The sequence below is a fragment of the Oncorhynchus masou genome, chromosome 5 (assembly GCF_036934945.1).
Source record: "Oncorhynchus masou masou isolate Uvic2021 chromosome 5, UVic_Omas_1.1, whole genome shotgun sequence".
NCBI lineage: Eukaryota > Metazoa > Chordata > Actinopteri > Salmoniformes > Salmonidae > Oncorhynchus > Oncorhynchus masou.
The window spans coordinates 67,355,503-67,368,416 of NC_088216.1; the positions used below are offsets into that span (position 1 = coordinate 67,355,503).

Here is a 12,914-nt window from a genome sequence, read left to right on the forward strand (position 1 = left end):
CCTCAGTAACAGGTGGTCAATCACACTTCTTTTCACTCTGTTGACCTGCAGCAGTTTAGCTTCATTTGAAATATGTAATCGTCATTAGCTTAGGCGTGATCAACTTCATTCTGCAATTAAAATGCAAATTGAAAAGACACAAGCTGTTTTCAAGTTGGCATGCTTTGAATGTTACATACTTCGACCCATTGTGCTTTTCACAAGCCCCATACAAACTCCCTATGACAAACACAAGTATAGAAGTATTCAAACCACATTCCCATAAGAATGTACTGTGTAAATACATGGACCACAACATTCAGTGAGACAAATAACAAAGATTATATTACCAGAGGGTAGCCTAGTGGTTAGAGCGTTGGGCCAATAACAGAAAAGTTGCTGGATCAAATCCCAGAGCTGACATGGTAACAATCTGTCCTTCTGCCCGAGCAAGGCAGTTAACCCACTGTTCACTGGGCGCCATGGACATTGATTAAGGCAGCCTGATTTAGAGGGGTTGGGTTAAATGCGGAAGACACATTCAGTTGGACAACTGCCTAGGTATCCCACTTTCCCAGAGCCATATATGGGATGTTTGTTCTCTCCAGTGTAATATTCCTGGAGTCAGCTGGCCCCCAAAGGACCAGACCACTGTCCTGCATCAACACAACTCAGGGATTATCTACTCCTCTATGGTGTGTAGCCCAGAAAGCATTTGGTTTACAATCTGTGGTGCCTCATCTCAGCTTTAATTAAGCACATGGAAAAGACACTTGCTCTCAGTGTCAAACCATTGACACACACACTGACTGCACAACCCCTCTGTCCTTGGGTAAAGGCCCACAGGGATGAGAAGATATGTAAACGAAATGAATAAATATATGGGTTGGGTTAATGAAGTAAGGCTGTGTGCTCTGATGAGTTTTGAAACATGTGTTCCGTTAGATTAATACACAGATGACTGGTGACAAAAGAGGGGTTTGTTTTTTCCACTACTCTTTTCTTCGGTGACAATGTGCATCTCTGCGGGTATGACTTAATGGCAGTGGCCTAGGGGCTCAGTAAAACAGGGGTAAAAAGACAGAACAGAATTGTGTCTCAAGTTTGTGCCTCTGTTTTGGTCACAACAGTCAACAAAATGAGAACTCCTCTCTCGCCCTTTGTTATTTGACCACAGCAAAACATAAGAACGATGAAAGACTTCCTCTAAAAGGAACCTACATAAACACATACTAATGCCCCCAACATGTCAGTAGCATTGGTCTTCAATCACTTTTAATCTAGAGCGTGTAGTTAAATACCTGTAGTTTTGAGACCTGCAGCAGAGGGGAGGGTGTGGAGTGGACACAGATTACGAGGGCCCGAGACCTAGCTAGCGTAATCCTCTGACCACACTGACACAGTTTAATTTATTGCCCTGCTACTTCACCTTTCAAACACAAACTTAACCTGGATCTCTTGTCTAAGTGTAAAAGTAGAAAACGGGAGAATAAAACAACAAGAGAAAAGTACTACTCCTGTCATTTTGGATGTAAAGGTTATATTAATTGAGGAGATAGCTTGTGAGTTACAAACTGCGCTTCAGTGAAGACCATATGAATCCCATTAGCATAGCTTTTAATGCATTAATTCATGGAGATGTATCAGCAGCACATAATTTATCTGGGTTTATGATAAGCTCAGCTGGAGCTCACAGACATCTGTTTGCAAACAGTGCTGTAAAGGCCCATTAATCACAATATTTGTAACACTTGACTCATGACCTCATGGGGGTAATGACATTTACAGAGAGGTGTGCTTTTGCCATGTTCTCATTCATTTTAGCACTGAGCAGATGGTGAGCGTGACTGTTCAGTGGTAGACATAGCTTCACATGAACCCACCAGTCTCCAGTGAGGGTACGGACACCTGTCAATCTCTCTCTGAAATGCTATTTTATTCCAATGCAGGACAACATCAGTACATTAACAGGCATGCGGTTTCTATTTCTACATTATAGATATTCAATACATAAATGATTCTATACAAAATATAAAAATATGTGGGACATCATTTACATTGTATTTACATTACTTCCTTAATTTAGTGAATTAATTAATTTAGTTATATACAGCCTATAAACTTGAGTATAATGGTATACACCTAAATCACATTGCATGAAATAGCTGGACCTTACTAAACCTTATTGTTGCTGAATGGAAATGACATTATTATTATGATTGCACATCGTCTTTGATAAACATGGTGACAGACAAGCATAATGCAGAGTGAGAGTCAGAGAAATATAATCAGTACTCAGGATATCTTATTCTCAAACATTAAATGGATAAACATGCAAAACATTCTGTCAACGGTTTACCCAACTGCATATCAAACATTGTCAATCTCACAATACCCAACTTCAGAGGAGCGTCTGTTTTCTTTTCTGAACAGATGAACTATGTTAGTGTATACTGGGGAGGGAGGGCACATTGTCTTGACTCTTGCCATGTGGCGAATGTTAAGAGATTATGCAATTCTTGCTTTTCCGGCGTTTCCGGGTGTGCAGCTGTCCTCCTCTGCCGCTCATTTGGTGCGGTCCGCCCACCCCCGTGGAGCTGTACTTGTGGAGGAGCTCCTGGCTGCTTAGGTACCTGAGCTGCACGGGCCTAGGAATGGGCTCTCCCAGGAAGTAGCCCTCGTCCTCTGACTCAGACGATGAAGAGCAGGTGGAGCACCACTCATCCTCATAGTCGTCCCATGAGTAGGGCCCGGCAAGACGGCGGTGGGCACCTGGGTTCTGCAGGGTGAGGTCAGAGGTGGTGCGAGGGCACTGCCGGAACGGCTCCGGCCCCCTGCACCTCCCCCTTGCACCCCCAAACAGGTCCCTGGCGCCCCGGGGAGGGGGGAATTGGTCATAATCCTCTCTGACTCTCAGCTGGGGCCTCTCCCTGCGCTCAGCGGCCAGGTGCAGGGCATTCTCCGAGCGGGAGCGTCTGGAGCGACGAGACCGGTGGTGGTGGTGTCTACGGCGCTGAGGAGTGTCTTCAGGGGCAGCCATGCCCGGGCCCTCTCCTTGTCTCCGGGTGCGCTCGCTGATGGGCGGGAGGCGTGCAGCATTAGCGCTGCTTACCAGGCTGACCCTGTCCTCCTCCTGGTAGGTGAAGCCGGGGGGCAAGCGGCCCATCCCCATGCCCAGGCCTGGGGGCTCACAGTACTGCAGAGGATACTGCACCTGCACCGGGGGCTCCAGCTCCATGTAGGGCTGGCCTGAGGTCAGGCTCCGCAGAGACTCAGAACTGTGGAACTGGACCGAGGAGTTGAGGGTGCCAATGTTGCTCTTCTCTGACACGTTCATGCCAGAGTCTTTGCTCAGGTCGGGCATAGAGAAACGAGACAGGTGCTCCTGGCGCTTCCCTCCATCTGCTGACGTTCCTTCAGAGAGAGAAGAGGGATTAGTCAGTGGTCAACTTCATCAGTTGTCCTCATTATGATCATTAGGAGTGTGCTGACATTGCTATACTCGTATTCCTAATCGTATCCGTAAGTTGACAGTTGATAGTCAGATCGAATGGTACTCGTGATAGGAAAAACAGAAGTGTTTTAATATACCCAAATAAATGTGGGCAAAATACCTCCTTGCATGTTCTCACTGAAAAAAAAGCTGCAGATTAGGAGCAGTGCGCAGAGGGGTGGGTGTGTATATGTCCTCAACCTGCAGTGGGTAGCAAAGTTTGCTGTCACTCAGTCAGAATGTGCATTAGCATTTCATATTTGTTCCCGACCCTTGCCCCACTTGTTAGATATTATGCACATTGATAGCTTGATAGCAAACATCTTCGCCATGTGATTTATAATAGTAGCAGCAGAAATCTAAATGATCAGACTGAAAACACGTGAGGAAAAGTGATCGAGTGAAATTATGAAGCGAGTGGATGGAGAAATACAGCTTCACTCTATCCAAATCAGAGCAGCAGAATCAATGTCCCGCCCGCCCTTCTCTTTACAGACAGGAAAACTAGCCAGTTGAGTTATTCAGAGCACACACATGACTGACTCAAAGAGAGCACCGCATGGTTTAGAAACTCTGTTTCTGACTGACATGAGAAAGATGCTTGTTGGCATATTATTTTTCTCCTGATCACTGATAATGACAAAAAAATACTTGAATCATAATCATATCCAGAAAATTGCCCATATTCGTTATGATACTCAATTTGTCAGACTAATTGGCACTCCCCTGAATATCATTACTACATCAAGATAGTAGTCGGTTATAACCATCAATATAATAGACATTACACTCTTATGTGAACGATACTTGTTTCGTTAGCCGCAGATGGGTTGCAGTATTATGTGAGAAATAAAATGTCCTGAGCAGTAAAATATATTGCTTCAAATATAATCACATGAATTCATCTTCACATGATGGTGAATTTTGAATGAGTTACCTGTAGCGTTGGACAGGGTGAGTGACTCCATGGAACCCCTGGGTGTCTGCTCTAGGGGAGTGAGCTGCTCCGTGAAGCTAAGTGCACTGATGGGATTCCTGCTGCGCCCCATCTGGGGAGGCCCCACCTCCCTGTCCCTCTGGTTCTCCCTCTGGAACACATGCAGACTGACTGAGCGCTTGTCAGAGAAGCCATTGTGGGGTGAGGAGCTGTGGGGTACGTTAATGCTTTGCTGGGGTTTCAGTTTGGGAGGGTAGTAGTTGACTGAGTCCTTGTGGAACCAGTTCTCATTCATAGAGTGGCCCTTCACGGCTGAGATGAGCGGCCTCTTGGGGACACCCGTCTCCTTGGACCTGGGGTCTGGTTGGCTGCCCTGCCCAGGGGAGGTGGAGTTATAAGCAGTCCTGACGTTGCATTGGCTGAGCAGCTGGAGTGGAGTGGGTGTTGCTGTGTGGTCTGATCGGCCCTCGTAGGGGTACGTGTCGCCTCCCTGTCCCTGGCTCTTCCATGCGGGCGGCTCACGGGTCAGACTGGGCGTCTGGCTGGACAGACTCAGCAGGTCCATCTGTAAGGAGAGAGGGTCCACCTCGCCCGAAAACCGCCCCGCCTGACCCCTGTTCTTCCCAGCCTTGGAGCTGCGGTGGGGCTCTCGAGTGGAGTGGGTGCTCTGGAAGGCAGAGTCTGAGGAGTCTGACCCGTTAGGCTCACCTCCAAGGCTGCAGGAGCGTGAGCAGAAGATTTGTCCCTGTTTGGGCAGGAAGGGGCGACCTAGGAGGGAGCACTTACAGCGGGCACAGCAGAAACAGCCCTCTGTGGCATGCCAGTGCTGCCCGTCATACGTCATCTGGCCCTGGTCAATGCCTGCGGGAAAGAGTGGAAAGACTTGTTAGCATATAAGCCAAAATGTCCATGAAAAAGTCCCAATACATTTGATTGTTTTGCTCAGTAATGCTTAGGGTCAATGCCTGCAACAGAAAACCCTCAAGACTAATCATTGTAGAAATACTGTTGCTGGGGAATGTGAAAGAGAAAGTGCTATAAGCAGCTTGTCAAATTGAGGCTAATCAAATACAAAACATGAGCTAAATATTCTAGAGGGAGAACTCATATCCGAATCAAAAGATAACGATATCATCCCTAAACTGGATTTTTTGTTTGTTAAAACTGTAGTAGGAAATTATAAGTAAACTTGAGTGAAGAAAGGCTTTGGGGCTATGACACTTAGCTGAGTTTACTCATTATGTACCATGCCTGGCACTGTATATTGCCGGGGAGAATGGTCCTAGGCTAATGGCTGCCATCTGGTTTCAACGTGTTTTCTCATGGTTTCAATTTATAATCAGTTAACTCAAATACTTTCTTTATCCTGTATAACAAATAATTACAGAGCTGCATGTCTGTCTGTTGAGGGCCATGCCAGATCACAGCTGGGGATCCTGTTGAGGGATAAACCAGCAGCATTCTGGACTGAGAGGAACACACAGAGCTTGCACTGGGCCTACTCAGAACAGGGTTGGTGAACCTACAGAAAATAATGTGTGAAACATGCATCTGCTGAATACATTTGAAATTGTATTGATTTCACACACTGATCTTTTTCCCCTTTGTGAAAACTGTCTTAAGTTCATATAGTCTGTATTTAAGGACAATACGGTATCTGCATGCCAGTGTTGCATTAAGTCCTACCCACAGCTACTCTCAGCTAAAAGCAGGTAATCTCTGCACCATTGCAAATTTCTCCCTGAAATGTTTCTCCAAGCTAAATCCAGGTCATTCCTCTGTTCTCTATTACAGAAATCTTTCAGCTGAAAGAGCGTCAGTGAAATCATCTAGCTTTGCATATGCCAGTGCTCTCGCGCTCAAGAATAGGATTCACGTATTGGACCTAGGGCCCTGCGTTGGCTCTGATGGATGGGTTGGGAGTGTGGCATACCAATGTGCTCCCCACAGGAGTCACAGTACTCTGCATAGAGGGACTCGAAACAGCTGCAGCAGTAGGGCCGGCCCTCCTTCATGATGTACCGCTGGCCGCCCAGCACCGTCTCACACTCGAAACAGCAGAAGTGCTTCATGTGCCAGTGCCTGCCCTCCGCCTCCGTGCACTCGTCCGCAAAGATGATCTACAGACGGAGAGAGGGAAGAGGGATGGGGAAGGTATCATTTATCATGCTGCTTTTTCTCTGAGGCAAGGCCCTTCTCACCCAATTACAGAGAATGACAGGACAAAGACATCAAGGCCTGGCTGCCTGCTGCTGTAGACCTCTCCCTCCTGCATACTGACAGACACTGTCCTACTGTATTACACCACTTTCACAACCCACTCTTTGGGATCATGTGTATGGAGATGTAATTGAAAACAATGCTTAATTATTCCCATATTATAGCAATGTATTTCAAGACAACACCATATAGGTCTCTTCTGTTTACCCATCTCTAAATCATCTATTATGTTTTGCATGGCAGTTTAAAAAAAAAGTACTTTTATTTAACCTTTATTAAACTTGGCAAGTCAGATAAGAACAAATTCTTATTTACAATGATGGCCTACCCCGGCCAAACCCTAACCCATACGACGCTGGGCCAATTGTGTGCCGCTCTATGGGACTCCCAATCACGGCCGGCTGTGATACAGCCTGGAATTAAACCAGGGTCTGTAGTGATACCTCAAGCACTGAGATGAAGTGCCTTAGACCGCTGCGCCACTCGGGAGCCCAGTTAGTGTCATAGTATTCAATATAATATTTGCTGGGAAGGCCTATGAAAGGTTTAGTATCAGAGAGGATTGTGACTGCGTATGTGTACTGTATGTGTGTTTGTGTGCCTGTGGGTGTGTTTAGCCTGCACTCACCTCGTCACATGCAGAGCAGCGTGGTTTGAGTCTCTCTGCGTGGTGCCGACCACAGTAGATCTTCCCTTCCTGGTAGAAGTAGATGAGGTCCACCAGCAGCTCGTCACACATGCTGCACACGAAGCAGCCAGGGTGCCAACACACGCCGTGGCCCGCCCGCGACGCAAACACTGCAATGTCACCCCCGTTTATCTGCCCCCCACACTGAGAGATGGTCAGAGACAGAGATGGTGGAGGGGAGAGATGGGGGAGGAGAAAGAGACATGGTGGAGGAGAGAGAAAAAGGGAGGAGGGAGAGGATAGAAAGGGGAGAGGAAGATTAGAGGAGAAGAAAGGTACAGGGAGTGGGAATGAGTGGGGTTTAACAGTGAGAGATGGTCGGGAGGGGAGAGTTAGGTGGGAGATGGAGTGAAGGAGACAGAGTAACAATGAGAGAAAGGTCAGGGAGTGGGAATGTGTGGGGTTTAACAGTGAGAGATGGTTGGGAGGGGAGAGTTAGGTGGGAGATGGAGTGAAGGAGACAGAGTAACAATGAGAGAAAGGTCAGGGAGTGGGAATGAGTGGGGTTTAACAGTGAGAGATGGTCGGGAGGGGAGAGTTAGGTGGGAGATGGAGTGAAGGAGACAGAGTAACAGTGAGAGATGGTCGGGAGGGGAGAGTTAGGTGGGAGATGGAGTGAAGGAGACAGAGTAACAGTGAGAGATGGTCGGGCGGGGAGAGTTAGGTGGGAGATGGAGTGAAGGAGACAGAGTAACAATGAGAGAAAGGTCAGGGAGTGGGAATGAGTGTGGTTTAACAGTGAGAGATGGTCGGGAGGGGAGAGTTAGGTGGGAGATGGAGTGAAGGAGACAGTAACAATGAGAGAAAGGTCAGGGAGTGGGAATGAGTGGGGTTTAACAGTGAGAGATGGTCGGGAGGGGAGAGTTAGGTGGGAGATGGAGTGAAGGAGACAGAGTAACAATGAGAGAAAGGTCAGGGAGTGGGAATGAGTGGGGTTTAACAGTGAGAGATGGTCGGGAGGGGAGAGTTAGGTGGGAGATGGAGTGAAGGAGACAGAGTAACAGTGAGAGATGGTCGGGAGGGGAGAGTTAGGTGGGAGATGGAGTGAAGGAGACAGTAACAATGAGAGAAAGGTCAGGGAGTGCAGCAGAGATTTAGAGGGGTGGGAGAAAGAGGGAGAGTAGAAAGTTACAAACAGTCGGGGAAACACAAGACCCTCAAGTCTACCATTGGTGAAAGACAGGGTCATAACTTGAATGTGAAGCTCCATTATATGAGCTGCTTTTAAATGCCAGCTGAGCACTTCACGTGGTGAATCACAATAAAAGTGAGAAATGTCACTGGGTACTTAAGATTCTGTTAGATTCTACCACAAAAGAGATGTGCATGTCCTTCACCTTCATAGTCATTTCCTTTGATAACCTGCTAAAGTTGTTTTCTTACTTGTGAGAGATCCCTCATAGTGATGTGACTATACATGTATTTCTATCACATCTCACCAACTATAGCCACTGATGTATAATGTCTACCAGATGTCTGTCCCTCCTCTGCTCTACTCATCATGTGAGTGCACCAGTCCCAGTCTCACAGGAGTCAGTGTACCTGCTCACAAATCACTCCGGTCATCGTCACAGGAAACGGTCTCACACTGCCGCGGCCCAGATTATCTCGTTTCCGTTGGTTACTGAAGAGTTTGAGCTCCCGCTTCTCCTCATCGTCCAGAGTGTTACAGTAACGTACCTGGGAAACACACACAGATTGTTAAAATAAATGGCAGCAGAGAAACACAAACTCTGTAGTTTGTTGTAATTATTAAGCTAGAGACATACGTTACAATGTCACTGTGACAAATGACCCCTTTCCAACGTCTGTGTGCCCAGGGGCCCGTGAGGCAGGTGGTCTCACCTCATTGTCGTGGGGGGGCAGCTGATGGAGGAGCTGTTTGATGCGGTGCTTCTCTCCTGGGCTGTTTACATAGGGCACCTTGTCCTCAGGCAGGGAACTGTAGTATTGATGAACCTGACAGGAGAGAAACACACTTGTCAGGCCACCAATACGGTCAGCTGTCAGAGCAGCTAATAGATCGCTGCAGCTATACACAGCCCATCTGTAAATAACCCAGCCAACCAACTACCTACCTCATCACCATATTTGTTTTTGATTTTCTGCTCTTTTGCACACCAGTATTTCTACTTGCACATCCTCATCTACACATATATAATTACTTCACCACTGTGGCCTATTTATTGCTTTACCTCCTTACTCCATTTGTACACACTGTATATAGATTTTTCTATTGTGTTATTAACTGTACATTTGTTTATCCCACGTGTAACTCTGTGTTGTTGTTTTTGTCGCTCTGCTTTGCTTTATCTTGGACAGGTTGCAGTTGTAAATGAGAACTTGTTCTCAACTGGCCTACCTGGTTAAATAAAGGTGAAATATATATATATATATATTTTTAATACCAGTGACATAGTACAAAGATTAGGCTACAAGTAGCAAATGAACATTTATTGGAATCATGTAGGCTATTTGAGGAAGGAGAACATTTATATCTGCAGTGTGACCCTAACCCTACCACAAGAACACACATACATGCAGTACATACACACAAGGACACACACACATATACAATCACTTTGATTTATGACCCTCCGATGCAGTCGTAATGGAATCTGGCCTTTTACTCCCTCCCAGCATGTTGACATGAGAATGCAATGCATTACCCCTCGACATTACACACACACACACACACACACACACACACACGAACCGTGTTTGCGTCAGACAGAGGACTAATACTAATCCCACTATTCAAAATGACTCTACATTCTTTACATTATGCCGGCCAACAATGAACGTCATTTTGGTAGAAATGTATTACAGTCTCTCCATTATAGAGTAACAGGGGGGCAGAACAGAATGGGAGCCAGCGGTCTTCAATTGCGTTGATGTCAGGAGCATCGAGCGCCAGAGGATGGAGCAAAAGAAGGCAAAAGAGAGCGAGAGAAGGGGGCCAGCGGTATAGGAGAGGCAATCAATATGTGCTGACCACAGAGCCACAGGAAAGCCCATTTTAATAGCCTATGTACCCAATAAATGGATCTTTGGACTGGAACCTATCAGCTTTGTCCTTGGGTGCGATACAAAGGGCCTGCTACCACAACAATAAGGATAGCCCTGAATAATGAAGAAAGTCTTCTGCATTTAATAAATACAAATATATACAGTGCCTTGCGAAAGTATTCGGCCCCCTTGAACTTTGCGACCTTTTGCCACATTTCAGGCTTCAAACATAAAGATATAAAACTGTATTTTTTTGTGAAGAATCAACAACAAGTGGGACACAATCATGAAGTGGAACGACATTTATTGGATATTTCAAACTTTTTTAACAAATCAAAAACTGAAAAATTGGGCGTGCAAAATTATTCAGCCCCTTTACTTTCAGTGCAGCAAACTCTCTCCAGAAGTTCAGTGAGGATTTCTGAATGATCCAATGTTGACCTAAATGACTAATGATGATAAATACAATCCACCTGTGTGTAATCAAGTCTCCGTATAAATGCACCTGCACTGTGATAGTCTCAGAGGTCCGTTAAAAGCGCAGAGAGCATCATGAAGAACAAGGAACACACCACGCAGGTCCGAGATACTGTTGTGAAGAAGTTTAAAGCCGGATTTGGATACAAAAGATTTCCCAAGCTTTAAACATCCCAAGGAGCACTGTGCAAGCGATAATATTGAAATGGAAGGAGTATCAGACCACTGCAAATCTACCAAGACCTGGCCGTCCCTCTAAACTTTCAGCTCATACAAGGAGAAGACTGATCAGAGATGCAGCCAAGAGGCCCATGATCACTCTGGATTAACTGCAGAGATCTACAGCTGAGGTGGGAGACTCTGTCCATAGGACAACAATCAGTCGTATATTGCACAAATCTGGCCTTTATGGAAGAGTGGCAAGAAGAAAGCCATTTCTTAAAGATATCCATAAAAAGTGTTGTTTAAAGTTTGCCACAAGCCACCTGGGAGACACACCAAACATGTGGAAGAAGGTGCTCTGGTCAGATGAAACCAAAATTGAACTTTTTGGCAACAATGCAAAACGTTATGTTTGGCGTAAAAGCAACACAGCTCATCACCCTGAACACACCACACCCACTGTCAAACATGGTGGTGGCAGCATCATGGTTTGGGCCTGCTTTTCTTCAGCAGGGGCAGGGAAGATGGTTAAAATTGATGGGAAGATGTATGGAGCCAAATACAGGACCATTCTGGAAGAAAACCTGATGGAGTCTGCAAAAGACCTGAGACTGGGACGGAGATTTGTCTTCCAACAAGACAATGATCCAAAACATAAAGCAAAATCTACAATGGAATGGTTCAAAAATAAACATATCCAGGTGTTAGAATGGCCAAGTCAAAGTCCAGACCTGAATCCAATCGAGAATCTGTGGAAAGAACTGAAAACTGCTGTTCACAAATGCTCTCCATCCAACCTCACTGAGCTTGAGCTATTTTGCAAGGAGGAATGGGAAAAAATTTCAGTCTCTCGATGTGCAAAACTGATAGAGACATACCCCAAGCGACTTACAGCTGTAATCGCAGCAAAAGGTGGCGCTACAAAGTATTAACTTAAGGGGGCTGAATAATTTTGCACGCCCAATTTTTCAGTTTTTGATTTGTTAAAAAAGTTTGAAATATCCAATAAATGTCGTTCCACTTCATGATTGTGTCCCAGTTGTTGTTGATTCTTCACAAAAAAATACAGTTTTATATCTTTATGTTTGAAGCCTGAAATGTGGCAAAAGGTCACAAAGTTCAAGGGGGCCGAATACTTTCGCAAGGCACTGTACACTACCGTTCAAAAGTTGGGTCACTTAGAAATGTCCTTGTTTTTGAAAGAAAAGCAATTTTATGTCCATTAAAATAACATCAAATTGATCAGAAATACAGTGTAGACATTGTTAATTTTGTAAATGACTATTGTAACAGGAAACAGCAGATGTTTTATGGAATATCAACATAGGCGCACAGATGCCCATTATCAGCTACCATCATTCCTGTGTTCCAATGGCACGATGTGTTAGCTAATCCAAGTATATCATTTTAAAAGGCTAATTAATCATTAGAAAACCCTTTAGCAATTATGTTAGCACAGCTGAAAACTGTTTATTTTTTTATTAAAGAAGCAATAAAACTGGCCTTCTTTAGACTCGTTGAGTATCTGGAGCATTAGCATTTGTGGGTTTGATTATAGGCTCAAAATTGCCAGAAACAAAGATCTTTCTTCTGAAACTAATCTGTCTATTCTTGTTCTGAGAAATGATTCCATGTCAGAAATGGTCAAGAAACGGAAGACCTCGTACAACGCTGTATGCTTGACTTGGAGTCAACATGGGCCAGCATCAACGTGGAACTCTTTTGGTACCTTGAAGTCCATGCCCCAACAAATTGAGGCTGTTCTGAGGGCAAAAGGGGTTAAAATTCAATATTAGGAAGATGTTCTTAATGCTTGGTACACTCAGTGTGTGTGTGTGTGTGTGTGTGTGTGTGTGTGTGTGTGTGTGTGTGTGTGTGTGTGTGTGTGTACACGTACAGTGGGGCAAAAAAGTATTTAGACAGTCACCAATTGTGGAAGTTCTCCCACT

General features: G+C 45.3%; 1 protein-coding gene across 4 annotated transcripts in view; it reads right to left on the bottom strand.

The window, feature by feature from the left end:
• Positions 1 to 1,894: 1,894 nt before the first annotated feature.
• Positions 1,895 to 12,914, bottom strand: part of LOC135540132 (prickle-like protein 2) — a 113,073-nt gene continuing 102,053 nt past the window's right edge. For all 4 annotated transcript variants that reach the window (XM_064966537.1, XM_064966538.1, XM_064966536.1 and 1 more), the window contains 6 exons: positions 9,163 to 9,276; positions 8,860 to 8,997; positions 7,258 to 7,461; positions 6,343 to 6,529; positions 4,410 to 5,270; positions 1,895 to 3,393 (listed from right to left, as the gene is read on the bottom strand). In XM_064966537.1, coding sequence (XP_064822609.1) covers positions 2,480 to 3,393; positions 4,410 to 5,270; positions 6,343 to 6,529; positions 7,258 to 7,461; positions 8,860 to 8,997; positions 9,163 to 9,276 — 2,418 coding nt within the window. In that variant the 3' untranslated portion in view covers positions 1,895 to 2,479. The remainder of the gene's footprint in view (positions 3,394 to 4,409; positions 5,271 to 6,342; positions 6,530 to 7,257; positions 7,462 to 8,859; positions 8,998 to 9,162; positions 9,277 to 12,914) is intronic.